General features: G+C 38.5%; 1 protein-coding gene across 1 annotated transcript in view; it reads right to left on the reverse strand.

The window, feature by feature from the left end:
• ephb2a (eph receptor B2a) overlaps positions 1-14831 on the reverse strand; it is a 50249-nt gene that overhangs the window by 33352 nt on the left and 2066 nt on the right. The window contains exons 2-3 of the mRNA XM_027170235.2: positions 3101-3165; positions 2048-2732 (exon numbers count right to left, since the gene is read on the reverse strand). Of these exons, the coding sequence (XP_027026036.1) occupies positions 2048-2732; positions 3101-3165 (750 nt within the window). The remainder of the gene's footprint in view (positions 1-2047; positions 2733-3100; positions 3166-14831) is intronic.

A 14831-nucleotide genomic window follows, 5' to 3' on the forward strand; every position in this document is an offset into this window, starting at 1 on the left:
ACTGTATTTGGAGAGCAAATTATTGTATGCTAAATCCCTGTGGAAGACCAACTTTTTGTTCTTTTCACATCTCAGCAACTTGTGTTTTATTTAACGTTTTGGTTTTTAATGATATGCTATTTCAATTTTCCTTTTTTATTCCCCACTATATCTTCTCAGTTATTAATTCTAGAAACATTTTAATATACACACAAACCCCTTTTGTGCCTGGGGATTTTTCTGACGGTTGGTGTGTGTGGCCAAATGAGAGATGGATGTCATGTGCCAAGGATTAAAATCACTGTTTTTTCCACTTTTACTGTAATTGTTCAAATGATAATTCAAATCATACAAAAAATATCCATTTTATTAAATACATTTCCGAAAATAAACAGTTTTCCTTCTGAAATGAAATTTTCTTCTGTTTCAAAAATATAACGTCTTTATAAACAAGGAAATGTATAGAATTTTAATAAAGGCAGAGATTCCATTCCAGCTCCTAAATGGTGTAATGGAAAAGTGTTCGCCTTGTTGTCCAGAGGTCATGAGTTCAAGTAACAGATATCTGTCGCCAGCAGCCAAGACAGCAAAACTATCCAAGCTCTCTTGGTGGGAAGGAAAGCATAGTCTCTCTTAAAGGTTAGAGAGTTTGACTCCTAATCCTAAGGTTGTGGGTTCGAGTCTCGGCCCGGCCACGACTGAGGTGCCCTTGAGCAAGGCACCAAACCCCCCAACTGCTCCCCGAGCGCTGCAGCATAAATGGCTGCCCACTGCTCCGGGCGTGTGTTCACGGTGTGTGTGTTCACTGCTGTGTGTGTGCACTTTGGATGGGTTAAATGCAGAGAACGAATTCTGAGTATGGCTCACCGTACTTAGCCGTATGTCACATCACTTCACTTCATTTCTTTCACTCCCTCCCCTGTCACTCAAAGTGACACTAACCAATAGCAGGTGTCTATGAGCTCATGTGCTTGAAAAAGGGCAGATAGCACTTTCTGTCCAGCATGTTACTCTGCATGACCAGCAGTTTAAAAAGGTTGGCTTGACGTGTTACCAGCACCACTTTCCATGGTTGGTAGATACCATGCAATGGAGCAGAGATAAGAATTAGCCAAGGTCAAATCACTGACAGTCTCTGTCAGTGTGAAGAAAGCATAGGTAGCAAGCAGGCTAGCGATTAAAGCATCTTCACTGGGCAGACAAACTGTTTATACAAACGTGTATGTTAAACTGGCTTTATATTTACTTACCATGGTCTTCACAGAATGATTAAGCAAGATTAGTCTGTAGTACTGCCAATAAAAACATTTCTACACAATTTTGGTATTTATTTATTTTTTTGTTTTTTTATTTTTAATTTTTTTGGCTGTTTCAGGTGCAATAATTTCTGATGGACTTTCCCAGACTCCCAATGTTAATCATTAATAATAGAAAATAGTTAGATCAGCTCAGGATTATTTTAAAACAGTACTGGAGTCCGGAGAAAGTCCGGACTCCCTATGTGTCTCTCAGACATCACATCTCATTTTTAGTGCTGTTTGATATAATAACTTATACAGTTTTACTTTATATTACACAAAAAGAAATGAAGTGTCAAGCGAATTGTCAAGCCACTTTATGGCAACGTCAGAAATGTTCTTTTAATCATTTACTTAAATTAATTTTAATTTGTTTTAGCTCTAATCTTTAAAAAAATAAATAAATAAATTACTTAATTAATTTAAAAAAGAACAAACATGTTTTAAGAAAAAAAAACAAGAAATTATTTAAAATTAATTACTGAAAAATGTGCAGATGAGCAGACTGTGCGGAAAAAGGTTTACATATTCATACTAAAAAGTACACAGATGATTGTATTAATGTTTCACTTCAGTGTGTAGTATGTGGATGTAGGCTAATATTCCTTGAATGTGTATCAACAGTCAGAATATTCTGCGTGCTGGATCACACAAAGTCACCTAGAGTAGCTTTTTCTACTAAAAAGAGGCTGAAATCCCCAGATACCCAAAAGCTATGTCCTATCACATCAAACAGATTTCATTAAAATGAAAACTTCAGAGAAGCTCACCTTGACAGAGAGTGCCGTTCTCGCCTGCCTCGTGTCCAGCTTTACACATGCAGCGCCCGATAGGAACCAACCACTCGCCATCTCCGTTGCAGTAAAGTTTAATTGGCACGTCAACTTCCTCTCCATTGGGTATGCAGGTACCTCTAGCTGCAACCAACGAAGTGCTCTCTGCTCCTGACAAAGTCTCTGGAAAGACAGCTCCGTTCCGGACAACACGGGGACACTTCCGGAAAAAAACCCGCACAGCAATGAGCGACATGCAAGCACCGTAGTCCTGAAAGGCCAAGTAGAAGCCGTTGCGAGACACAGGACCAAAGCTGCGTACCTCCGTGTTAATCTTCATCACCCGGCCACCCAGGTCCACCTGCGAGAAGCTCTCGTCGGCTGCGATGGTGTCCACCTTGATCCAGGGGTTCTCCATCCACTGAGGGTAAACTTTACTGGCCGTGTCCGAGTCAGACTCGAAGTAGTAGAGGTTGAAGGTCTCCTTGCATGATCCTGGGACATTAGGGATGCTGCTGCAGTCTCGCACTGAGAACTTGATCTCGACATGGATGCGCTGGGCCCCTCGCCGCCGGATGTATTTGGTGCGCACCCAGTTGTTTTGATTGGCGTCAAATACGTTGCAGACCTGGTAGGTGCGGATGGTGTTCATGTTCTCATCATAGCCACTCACCTCCTCCCACTGGGGAAAGAGTGGAGGCAAGACTGAATTAGTAATGGGAAAGAAAACATCTCTGACAAATCCTTAGTGTCTCCCAGCCACTGATCTCATTTTCCAGGAATCAACGTCGAAACCCACACACACACACACACACACACACACACGCACACGCACAGGCACACACGCACACCAGCAAATAAAAAAGGTTTCATTACATTTTATTAGGCTTCATTTGGATTTCATTCAAATGCCCTGCGGGCACTGAACATCACGAGTCATTGTGCATTTGTGCAGTCAGGCATTGAGTTTAGATAAGGTAAAGCAGCGGAGCGTTCCGTTTACATATGGTAAATGGCCATACCGGAGTAGGTCAGCTAAACAGTGCTCACCCCTACTGATGGGTATATCGTCCAGCCCAGCTCTGCCGTTGCTGTCATCGAATCCATCAGCACATCTGGGAGGGGGAAAAAAAATAAAAAATAAAAACCAGGCAGAGACTCATGAATATAACATACTCCCAATTTCAATGCAGCTGCAGTAATGAGATTTTTTTTCTCTATAGCATTCAGGCATTCATAAGGCTGTTAACTCTACTCAAGCCTCTTGACAATAATTGCGGCCCATAATAAATAGCGTTCCTGCATGCCAAATCGGTGACTCACATTGTGCCGTGTGGAATAACAATGGCTCGTTTTGTCAGGATAGCGTACCTCGCTTATCTGTTCCTCTTAATATAAAGATGCGAGATGGGGTCGTTATCGGATTAAAGGTGTCTTGCGCCATGAGGGAGGGTCACATTATTTCCTAATAGCAAACATTTATCTATGTTTATTTAACTACTGGGATGCTAACATAGTAATGTATGAAAAAAAGCAAGGATAAATGTGCTATTTTTTAAAAAAATAATATATCAGTATGTATTTAGAACAGAATACTTATTTGTTCAATATATATTTAATAGCTTGCTAGGTACAGCAAACAGTGTGGGTGGTGAAAAAAGTCAACTAACTCGCACACACACATATAAATATATATAATATATACTATATATGTCACAAATTGCTTCTGTTAAGTGTCCTGCCATTGTAAGACACTTCCTTCTTCCTTTCCACCATCAGGATAAAGCCCTGAAGTGGCCCCGTAGTCTGTCACATTTTCAATTATTCAGCTCGTTTATGCCCAACTACTGCTGCACATTTGCGGACTCGGTAAAAATCTGCCCTCCGCTGTAAGCCTTCACAGCGTGATTTATACGAGCTAAAAATATGGTATATTACGGTATATTAAATTACTGTGAATCTGTCAAACATAAGAGCATTTTACAAGACAGCCCCTACATTATAGGCGAGAAATATAGCGCCTATCCCAAAAGATTCAGCACACGCAGGAATGCAGCCAGCAGTTTTCGATGAACAGACTGACCATCCAGACTCTGTTGAGACACACATTTGTGTGTCTGGAGTGCACTAGACAGTAATGTGAGGCTATGAATTAGGCCATGAAATGAATTAGGCCATGTGGCTACAGCTTTAGTGTACTTTCTTTTTTGTAACCATCTTTTGTAATGAGGGATGTCAGAAAATTTGCTCCAGCAATAGAAACTGACCACTGACTGCATTTCTGATTTGGATCTTGGCTTGTGGAAAAGGAAGACTTCCTGAGATAGAAGCCAGAACCCCCTGTGACACAAAATCTTGGAATTGCAGTCAAACATTGGCTCAATACAGGCCCTCATTTATATTTCAGCAGCTTCTGCAGCTCAGGGACAACAAGAGCAATTCTGCTCAGACACACCATCCACCTCTGCTGGGTGATTAGAGGTCTAAATACGCAAGCAGATCATGCAAGCTGGGAAACCCTTCGGATTTGTTATGCTTTAAGGCATCTATAATAAATACTGGAAAACATCATTTTGCGAATGTCACACTTTAAAATCACGCCATGGTTTTAAATATTGCCCGAAAAAAATGGCAAATATCTGTGTGTTGAGTGTGAGAGTGTGACACAGACAGAGAGAGAGAAAGAGACAGACAGAAAGAGAGTGAGATAGAGAGAGTATCTCTCTCTCTCAACGTAGGACAGAAACTCCCATTCCATCTGTCTACATTTATACAATCTCTCTCTCTCTCTCTCTCTCTCTCTCTCTCTCTCTCTCTCTCTCTCTCTGTGTGTGTGTGTGTGTGTGTGTCTCTGTCTCTCTCTGTCTCTCTCTCTGTCTCTCTGTGTGTGTGTGTGTGTCTCTGTCTCTCTATGTCTCTTTCTCTCTGTCTCTCTCTCTCTCTTTCTCTCTCTCTTTCTCTCTCTGTGTGTCTATGTCTCTCTCTGTCTCTTTCTCTCTCTGTCTCTTTCTCTCTCACACTCAGTATTTTAATGAAAAGTAGGGCAACAATAGCACAGGTCCAAAACATATAATCCTCACAGGCTGAGCCACGCTCTGTACGCCACATTAGATAAATCCCAGGGGAAATGCCTCACAGGATTTTAGGTCAGTGTGCCAGATTATAAATTTCTATTGTACATTTTGTTTGTTTGTTTGTTTCATCATCTTATCTCAAGACAGGAAAAAGTACAGAGTGGTCTATAATGTATCTGATGTTTCCCAATGGGCTTGCTGACATGCTGTCTAATGTAACCTATTAAAAGTTCAGTGGTTCCCTATTAAAAGTTTCCTTTTAGCTGTTAAAGAAAAAAAACACTGACCTCTGATCATATTGAATGTTAAATTGATGTGGATACAGTAGCATTTCTGGTGCTAATTTTTAGTCAGTGCTGAATTTCTGTTATTCCTGGGAGAAACCGAGTTTTGCTGTTGAAAATGAAAAAAAGATTTTTTTTTTCCACTCACTAGTCATATTAATGAGAAATCCAGCACAGATGTCGAGGAGACAGCAAACAACGGATTCAAATTTTCAGAATGCAATATAAAAATATGACTCAGAGACTCGGCTCAGGTAGTTGGCGATCTACGAGATTTCAAGCGCGATGGCACTGACAGCAGAATCAGCATGAAGGCTGAAACTTTTTATGCTGATCGGTATGAGAAGAGTGTACAGATGAAGAGGTGAGAGAACTGGACAGATTAAAGAACGTAACCATTGTACTATTTAGGTAGAGATGAATTTTTATTTTATAGTCCATTTTTGTTGCTTTAAATTTAATCTTTATATTATGTGGTGTATTTTTGTTGTTTTATTTGCTGTTGTAAAGCGCTTTGAGATGTACTTTTAAAGGTTATTATTATTATTATTATTATTATTGTTATTATTATTATTATTATTATTATTATTATTATTATTATTATTATTATTATTATTATTACATTATTATTGATTACAAAAATCTCATTTCCTTTCCATGTAAAATCTTGGGCGAATTTGGGTTCGTGATCACCTTTGATTTCTTTAAAGTAAAAATCCTATGCAAGTGACTTGCATATTAATTTAAAGTCTTACTATTGAGCCCAGTCTTATACGCCTAACCATTAGGACAATAATGCTGAAATTGAGGGTGAACTATATTACACATCGGCCCCAGCACAGCACATGACCATGTCACCTGTCCCACTGATAATGCTGTGGCAATATACTGTAATAAGTAACATTATAAGTTCTTATACATTTCTTTTCAATGTCAAATCACTCTTGTTGTGCCTTCCACATCCTTGTTCTCTATCCGTTGTATGCGTTTAAAAATCTCGTCTTACTAAGTGGTAGCTCAGTGGTTAAGCTGTTGGACTATTACTCAGAAGCTTGTGAGTTCAAATCCCAGGGCCGCCAAGCTGTCACTGCTGGGTTCCTGAGCAAGGCCCTCAACACTCTGCTCAGTTATATAAAATGAGATCACTGTAAACTGCTTGGGATTAGGATGTCTGCTAAATACAGTCAATTTAAAAATCTTGCATTTGCAGCTTCTACAGAATCGTAGACTTTCTTTTAGTTTCACTGCCGTATCTAAATAATACAGGAATAATAAGTTCTTGGATAATATGCTTAAAAATCAATAACTGAATAATAATCTGAGTTCTTAAGGGGTTAAATCAAGTTCTCAGAGACATGGGGTTTTCTATGGGGCAACTCTGTGATGACAGCTAATCTCAACACTTCATTAATGCTCCATAAATAGACCAAAACCAGGGTAATGTTTCAGCTGCAGCTGAAAAAGCACATCAGTGCTATGGAACTGGAGTCCCTCTTGGGTCTTATACACAAATCAGTCAAAACAGTGACAATATGTGATGGACTGATAGACTGTTAGATCTGAGTGAATCAAGTTTCCAGGCTGTAGTAGAAGACAAACAAAGGTGTTATTTCACCTATTAGACTACAAGTTTCAGAAAGGATATGCGGCTCAACAGACTGAAATCCAGTCGCGTTCGTCATTCCAAAATCCAGAATCTTTTATAAATATTGAATATCATACTGCACACTGGGTAGATACCTAACCATCAGCAACATGGCTTCTTTAGAGACAGACCAGACAGGATGTCTTCTTTACATGTTTGGATCTTTCACGAACATATTACATCGAACGTTATAGGATATTATCGTCAGGTCGGCTCTTTGTCTGTTTTCCCAAGCGGTGCTGATGAAAAGACTCATACATTGCCCTAGAAACATGCTGAATAATTCATGTGGAGATAATTAATTCACAGCAAGCTTTGATCAAACATAACACGTGCTAGAAAATCCCTCACAATCTCAGCAGCTCTAGCACACTCTCAAGCAAATTCCATTGCACTACAAACAAAACAAAATCATCGTGCTCTTTACTTGAACACGGCTACATCTTATTTACTAGCCTACATAGCATGACAGTGAAGGACTAGCAGACTTACGAATGATTCCCCCCCCCCTCTTCCTGAATAAATCTAAAGCAGAGACTCTGATTATGTATGCTAGTGCAGGGCTGGGAACACCTGCAGACACCATGAACCTTGATGAATTTGCGTCTTACAACACTTTTTATAAAAATATATATATAACTAAAAAAAATGCAGCATCGAAGTAGGTTGCGGTGTGTTTGAACCTCCCTGAAATTTGTGGGTATTAACAGTTATAAACATGCACACACACACACACACACACACACACACACACACACACACACACACACACACACACACACACACACACACACACACACAAAAAAAACCATCAATATGATTCCTATTTTATTAACCCAAATTCCAAATGAATCAGCGCCAGTTTGTTTATTTAATAATACTTTATTCCCTGTGCTAACTGTTGTGGTGAGCTACAGTCCATGCGTGCTTACAGGAGTTTCTGCTTATATTTTGTACATTTTCCAATCCCCAGCTTTAATAAATTCATTGTCACATCACTGTTATTGAGAATCAGTGAGACATGTGAGACATGTACTAGTGAACAGTCAGTCTTAAGTTGTATGCGTTAGAGGAGTTCAGTGCAGTCCTGTTGCAGATCCAATTGGATGGTACAGAGAACCCAATTTACTCAGATTTAAAAAGGGGACAGTGTCCATTGATCCTCAGTGCTCCAGTTCTGTCAGTCCTGCCATGGATAGGATGCTGAAACATTTACGCAGCCACCATGACTCACACCGTGTGGTTAAATATGCGAATCTGAGAAACGATTCACATTAAGCAAAAGCTTTTTTTTTTTTTTTTTTTAAACCAGAGACTTCCTGCTGCATAAATAGACAAACATGTTTGGTGGACACCATAAAACTTCTTTATGAATTATGGATTCTGGCAGTGATTCAGATTCCGAGTCAAGATTCAGACTCAAGATTTTGAGCACAGCAAAACAAGCAGTTTTGACTTTACTATGAAATTTCTACTCTTCGCTCCGTCTTATTTCCATCAGCAATATACAGCTATTTGAAGTTAGTTAGAAAGTATACAGTAATATGAAACGGCATGACATAAAATGTATTATTATTAAGGTGTGAGGTACATGTTCTGTACATTTAAAAAGGCTAAAATTATTGTAAATGTTTAGATGAGGAACATGCAAAGACGTCTCCCTGGGTGGGTCACATCTTTTACCAATCAGGAGACCAATTCTATGCTAGAGCTGCCCATATGGTGAGAGCACATTCAGCAAAAAGGCTCAAAAGATACAGAACAAAAGCAACTCCTTACATATATATAATCCAGCTCCATCTAGAAATCACTACAGACCCTGTGCTCCAAGCTGCCTTTACAGTACAGTCAGCTGGACCAAAATAACAAGAGTAAAACATCTGAGCTGAACAAAGTGCTGGCGCAAAGCAGAAAGATGCCATATCTTCAACACATGTTTCAGTAAGGCTAAGAAGGAAGTCTCTGAATTATTCACACACACAAATTATATCTTATAAACAAAGATTAGAAACTGAAATAAAAACTGCTATAAATTTAAAAAAATCCTAGATTTCATAATAATGAATTTTGGTAAGGATATAATAAAATTGGGGGGCACGGTGGCTTAGTGGTTAACACGACCTCCAGGGTCGGGGGTTCGATTCCCGCCTCCGCCTTGTGTGTGCGGAGTTTGCATGTTCTCCCCGTACCTCGGGGGTTTCCTCCGGGTACTCCGGTTTCCTCCCCTGGTCCAAAGACATGCATGGTAGGTTGATTGGCATCTCTGAAAAATTGTCCTGAGTGCATGAGTGAATGAGGGTGTGCGTGTGCCCTGCGATGGGTTGGCACTCCGTCCAGGGTGTATCCTGCCTTGATGCCCGGTGACGCCTGAGATAAGCACAGGCTCCCCGTGACCCGAGAAGTTTGGATAAGCGGTAGAAAATGAACGAATATAATAAAATTATATTTCTATATTGTTGATTGTGTTGGCCACATATTGTATCTCCAATAGATATACAGTATAATGATTTGCTTATTTATTAATATGCTTGCTTTAATTTGAATTGAAGTACTTTTTTAAAAATATTTTGAATTATCTTTATATACATTAAAATATAAAGCATATTGAGACACTATATAAGTACAGATGTTGTTGTCATTGTTATTCATGCTTTTGTTATTATTGTTGGTATTATTCATTTGATCACATGGCCTAGATGTTTAAAATAAATGTCATAAGAACACCGATATCAAGCCAAGAGGCTCACAGCACAAAAACGTCCTGTTCGTTTTCTCAGCACCTCACTGGCGTTTTTCCAGCCTTCTGCCATAATGTTTTTCAATAGCCAATACATTTTAAAAGAGTTTTAAGCCTAGATTTCTTGCAGTGTTTTCCTTGCTTGTCAGTGTGTAAGGGAAATGTCATAGACATCACTGAAAAAAATCTGTAGCACAAAGTACAGTACACACTTCTGTCAAACCCTTCACTGAGTCATTGTTCTTAAATACGTCCGTGACAAGAAAAGAAAAAAAAGTTCATTTTTAAAATAAACACATTACCTTCCTGAGATTCCATCAGAATTATTCAGCAGGTTTGTTTTCTGGACAAGTTTGTGTTAAGTTTCCCACAAGCTTATTAGCTAAAGGAAATGAGTCCTGCTGAATAATTACGGCCATTGATTGGATGGCAGTTGTTGCTGTGATCATTATTGTTAAGCCATTGGCTCCCTGTCACAACTGAGGAGAAAATATTAACCCCTTTAACTCCCAGGAGAAATCAACTTGTCTATAGTTAAACTCCTTACTCTCCTTCGCAGTTTAATTCCATTGTAGTTCCTGAATCTCGATTTGTTACTAATAAAGAACTGATAAAACCGAACAATTTAAGATACGAGCTGTAAAACCGTGCTGTAAAACCGTGCACCATAGAGTACAAAAAGATTACAATTTGTAATACAGACTTCACTGAATTTAAAGCAATAACGATACACTTAAGATAATATGTAGAAATTTATGAAAGATTATTTGTACTTTTTTCTTTCCACACTGGCCCTCTATCCTTAAACCTCATATTCATAGGACCATTAAGACCTTGTAGTGTTATTAAATGCTTCATAACATAATGAAATCCCATAAAGAGGGCGTAAACATAACAGGAAACACAACACTGAGTAAACATTAAGACAAATACATCTTACGTTACAGATAATGATTGCAAAGGAACCGATATTAATAGTAATAATAGTATTAAACATTTTGTCTGACTGAAAATAGGACAGTTCAGAAGAATTAAAAAAATGATTTCATATTCGCCAACCAGTAAATAGTGAAATCCAATTACTCTGTAAGAATGAGCACACGTTTCACAAGTACAGCACACGGTCCTAATGGGTGCTATGACTTCCAAAGACTGATGGTCTATAAAATATCCATATCCATTTCAAATCACATCTGCGCCTTGGTGGATATGTGAGTAGATTAGTAGCTTTAGGCCACAGAAGCAAATTAACTTTTCATCTGATTTTTAATCACTCTGAGCAGTGAAAATTTAGCTCAGGGAACTCTTGCACTTTTGCCCACAATTCTCCTTGGAACAAAAGCTTTTTGGTCAGATTGTAGGTTCAAATGTGACCTGATCAGCAACAAAAAAAAGGTACAGAGGTTCATTCATTCATTCATTTTCTACTCGGGTCACGGGGAGCCTGTGCTTATGTCAGGCGTCATCGGGCATCAAGGCAGGATACACCCTGGACAGAGTGCCAACCCATCACAGGGCACACACACACACACACACACACTCTGATTCACTCACGCAATCACACACTACGGACAATTTTCCAGAGATGCCAATCAACCTACCATGCATGTCTTTGGACCGGGGGAGGAAACCGGAGTACCCGGAGGAAACCCCAAGGCACGGGGAGAACATGCAAACTCCACACACACAAGGCGGAGGCGGGAATCGAACCCCCAACCCTGGAGGTGTGAGGCGAACGTGCTAACCACTAAGCCACTGTGCCCCCCTACAGAGGTTCAGTTCCTTTAAAATGATAGTTATTGCACTGAGATTTGGATGTGAATGTCGAAAATCAATTTTTTAGGCTTTTTTTTAATCAATCAATCATTTGTCCTGACCGCAAAATTATTTGGGGCTTGATGGTTTTTCCAAAGTGCTCTGATGTACTGTATGTTTGTAATTGTGTCATTCTGATTTGAAAACAAATGATGCTTTAAATATTTGTACATTTCATCTTTTAGAAATTCAGTGCCTAAAATGCCAGCTGAAAACAGAGCATTAAACAAATCTGTGCATCCAAATCCGACTTTTAGATGTTTCCAGTTTCATCATGGACAGCTGACATGTTTGGATGGTGTGTGAGAGGTCAGAGGATTCTCCATTTTCTTTCACAGTATCCTCCTAAGCATCAGTTCTACTGCTGTGATAAATTATTAATGATATCTCTAATGATTCATTTCCAAAGATGACTCTATGATTAAAAAAATAAAAATAAAAAATGAAACGTTCTTTGAAGCATGCTCAAATGAAAAAACAAACAAACGAACCAAACAAAAAATAAATGAAGCTTTAAAGGCAAAAGCAAACACACAACTGACATGACATTACGCATATACTTGCTGTTTGGCTTTGGCATATTTTATGGCCGTTTCAAATAAGCAAAAATTTTCATTAGGAAAAGAATGTTTCCTGCAAATTATTCGCACAATATAAGCAACACCGAAGAGACAGTCCAATTTTGTTGCCCAATTTCATCCAAATTGACACATTAAACAAAACTGAGGCGGCTGAGGGATAATTAAGCTGTCAAGGAGTTGGCAAGTCCCTCTTGAATACCTGATAATTTCACCAATCTGACCCCTGCTAAGCCTGCAGACAAACCTCCCTCATTTCAACGAGAAACCATTTCAATTCTCTTGGGCTTTACTGTAACACCAAATTCCAATCAGACATTAACATTACACTTCTCCAGACAGACCGTGTGAGCCAGCGCACACTCACAACAGCTTGGATAATTACAAGCTGAATTCTCGCTTGATTATTTTGAAATGGTGAGGCAAACAAAGGAGACAGTGGCAGCGTGTTTGATTTGTTCCTGTGCAGGCCAGACAGGGCTTGCCGAGCTGCTGATGGCTTCTGATGTGGCTCAAATCGGTTAGGTTTGTCCTGCTTACATAAAGGAAAAGTGTCTGAAGAGCTTTGGGGGGAAGCGTCAATGACTAACACAGCAGGACGGGAAAGAGCAGCAGGCTGAGAGCGATGCTTGACACACGTCACATACGGAGCCGACATTGGCAGACATCATGTGATTTCACTACCATCATCCAGGTGTGCATGCAGAACATAAAATTATATGCATTTTATTTCCTGGAAAATGAAATCAATCTTATGCTTTACAGAGTTTATTCAGAATTATGCATTCTGTATAGACTTTTTTTTTAATGCACCTCGAGCTATTCATCATCATTTGGATTTTTTTTTTTTTTTGCAGACAGTAGAAGTGTCTATTATCCAATAAAATCCCTACAGGAATGTGAAATTTTTTCTTTTCTTTATTTTCTATACACGTCTTTTAACAACCATTATAAGATTCAAATAACCTTTCAGTAAAGTCAAAAACAATAACCGATGAGAATCTAAGCTATGAAAAGTCAGTCCTGTACAGGCAATAATGAAATACTGGAATAATGTTTCATCATGATTTTTCAAACAGTTTTCAGACCATCAACAAATCACCAAGTGTAAATTTACAGCAAGTTATCGTTTATGCAAATTTACGTTATTTACAGCACAAAGGAAATATGTGAGTTCTGTGGGATCAACCAAACCTAAAGTAATTTCAACGATTCCAACATCAAACATCAACATACAAACAAAAAAAGGTCAATATGATCTCCAAATAAAACAATCGATATTATATCTAAAGCTTACATTTCAACGACATGTCACAATATCACTACATTTTTCAGCATTTCTTTTATTACATTCTGTGATTGGAAGCAGCTGCTTAGATGCTTATCTTGTTCCCTTATTTACCAGCTTTTTTTGTGCTCTTTTATTTATTTTTTTTTATAGAAAACTGTCATATAAAACTGTCATATAAATTTTTTATTTATAGAAAACTGTCAACTGTCAAAATTGCCAGTTTGCTAGCCAACTAATATAATGGTATATATTGTGTATTGTCATCATTATATCATTATATAATATAAAATATATAATATTTGTCTCCCAGGACTCTGGCCTTGCATTCTTCAACCTTGCATCTCCAAACTGTCCTGATTAGCTTCCATGTAGTTACTAGAAAACATGCCTTAAACCAGTACTTTAATGAGAGAACTGAAACTACTGAAAAGGAAATCTAATTAAGCCTCATTTAATCTGCATGAGTCCATTTGAATGAATGGACAGTTTAATAGGGTGCAGTATGTTAAATGTAATATAGAGAATGCATTAATGGAGAAGTTCCCCGAACTGACTGCTCATTCTTACTGCTCAGTTTTGGATAAAGCCTTTGTGGTTATATGACTGATTCAGCAGACATGCATGTGAAAAAACTTGCCTTAATCGTACACACAGAAGCTACGATAAGCCTTGATGCATTAACCAAGTTTCCATGTAAAAACCAAAGAGATAATGAAAGCACTGGGCAGCACGAGATTTCTGAATGATTTCCAAATACTCACATTTTATATAGTGTAGTTTATTGCTGAATAAAAAAATACATCTCATTTTTAGGGCAATAACAATACTGATATAAAGACGTTGCCATGTGAGGTGTTGTTTAATGTGACTGCTGAAAAATCAAAGTTGCAAGTGGGTGAGGTCTGACGTGTGAGGACGTGCTCATTGTGGACTGTACAGACAATTTGGAGCCAGATTTGTTCACGTTCCCAAATTTCATTGGTTATTTGTAATGTTCATTATGACCCATCCAGCAAACTATACACCTGAGATTATACTAATATCAGTTATTTCTACTCTAGAACAGATTCTGGGCACGAACATTAGAGACACCATGGACTCTGACTGGTCCAAAAATTGAAACGATCAGCCTTATAGTAAATTAGTAAAGACTATAATCAATGTAAAAGTCAGAATTGGTTCAGTTCTACACACTGGAAATTAAAGCACTGAACATGAAAAATGAAAAGTGAAAAATAAGCATTGAGTCATCACCAGCCTCCACATTCTTATTCATCCGGCCAGTCTTTATCAAGGCTTAACACATAACTGTGTAATTTAAAACTAGAAGTGACTTCTACATAAGCACATTACATAA

This window comes from Tachysurus fulvidraco, chromosome 23 (genome assembly GCF_022655615.1).
Source record: "Tachysurus fulvidraco isolate hzauxx_2018 chromosome 23, HZAU_PFXX_2.0, whole genome shotgun sequence".
Classification (NCBI taxonomy): Eukaryota; Metazoa; Chordata; class Actinopteri; order Siluriformes; family Bagridae; genus Tachysurus; species Tachysurus fulvidraco.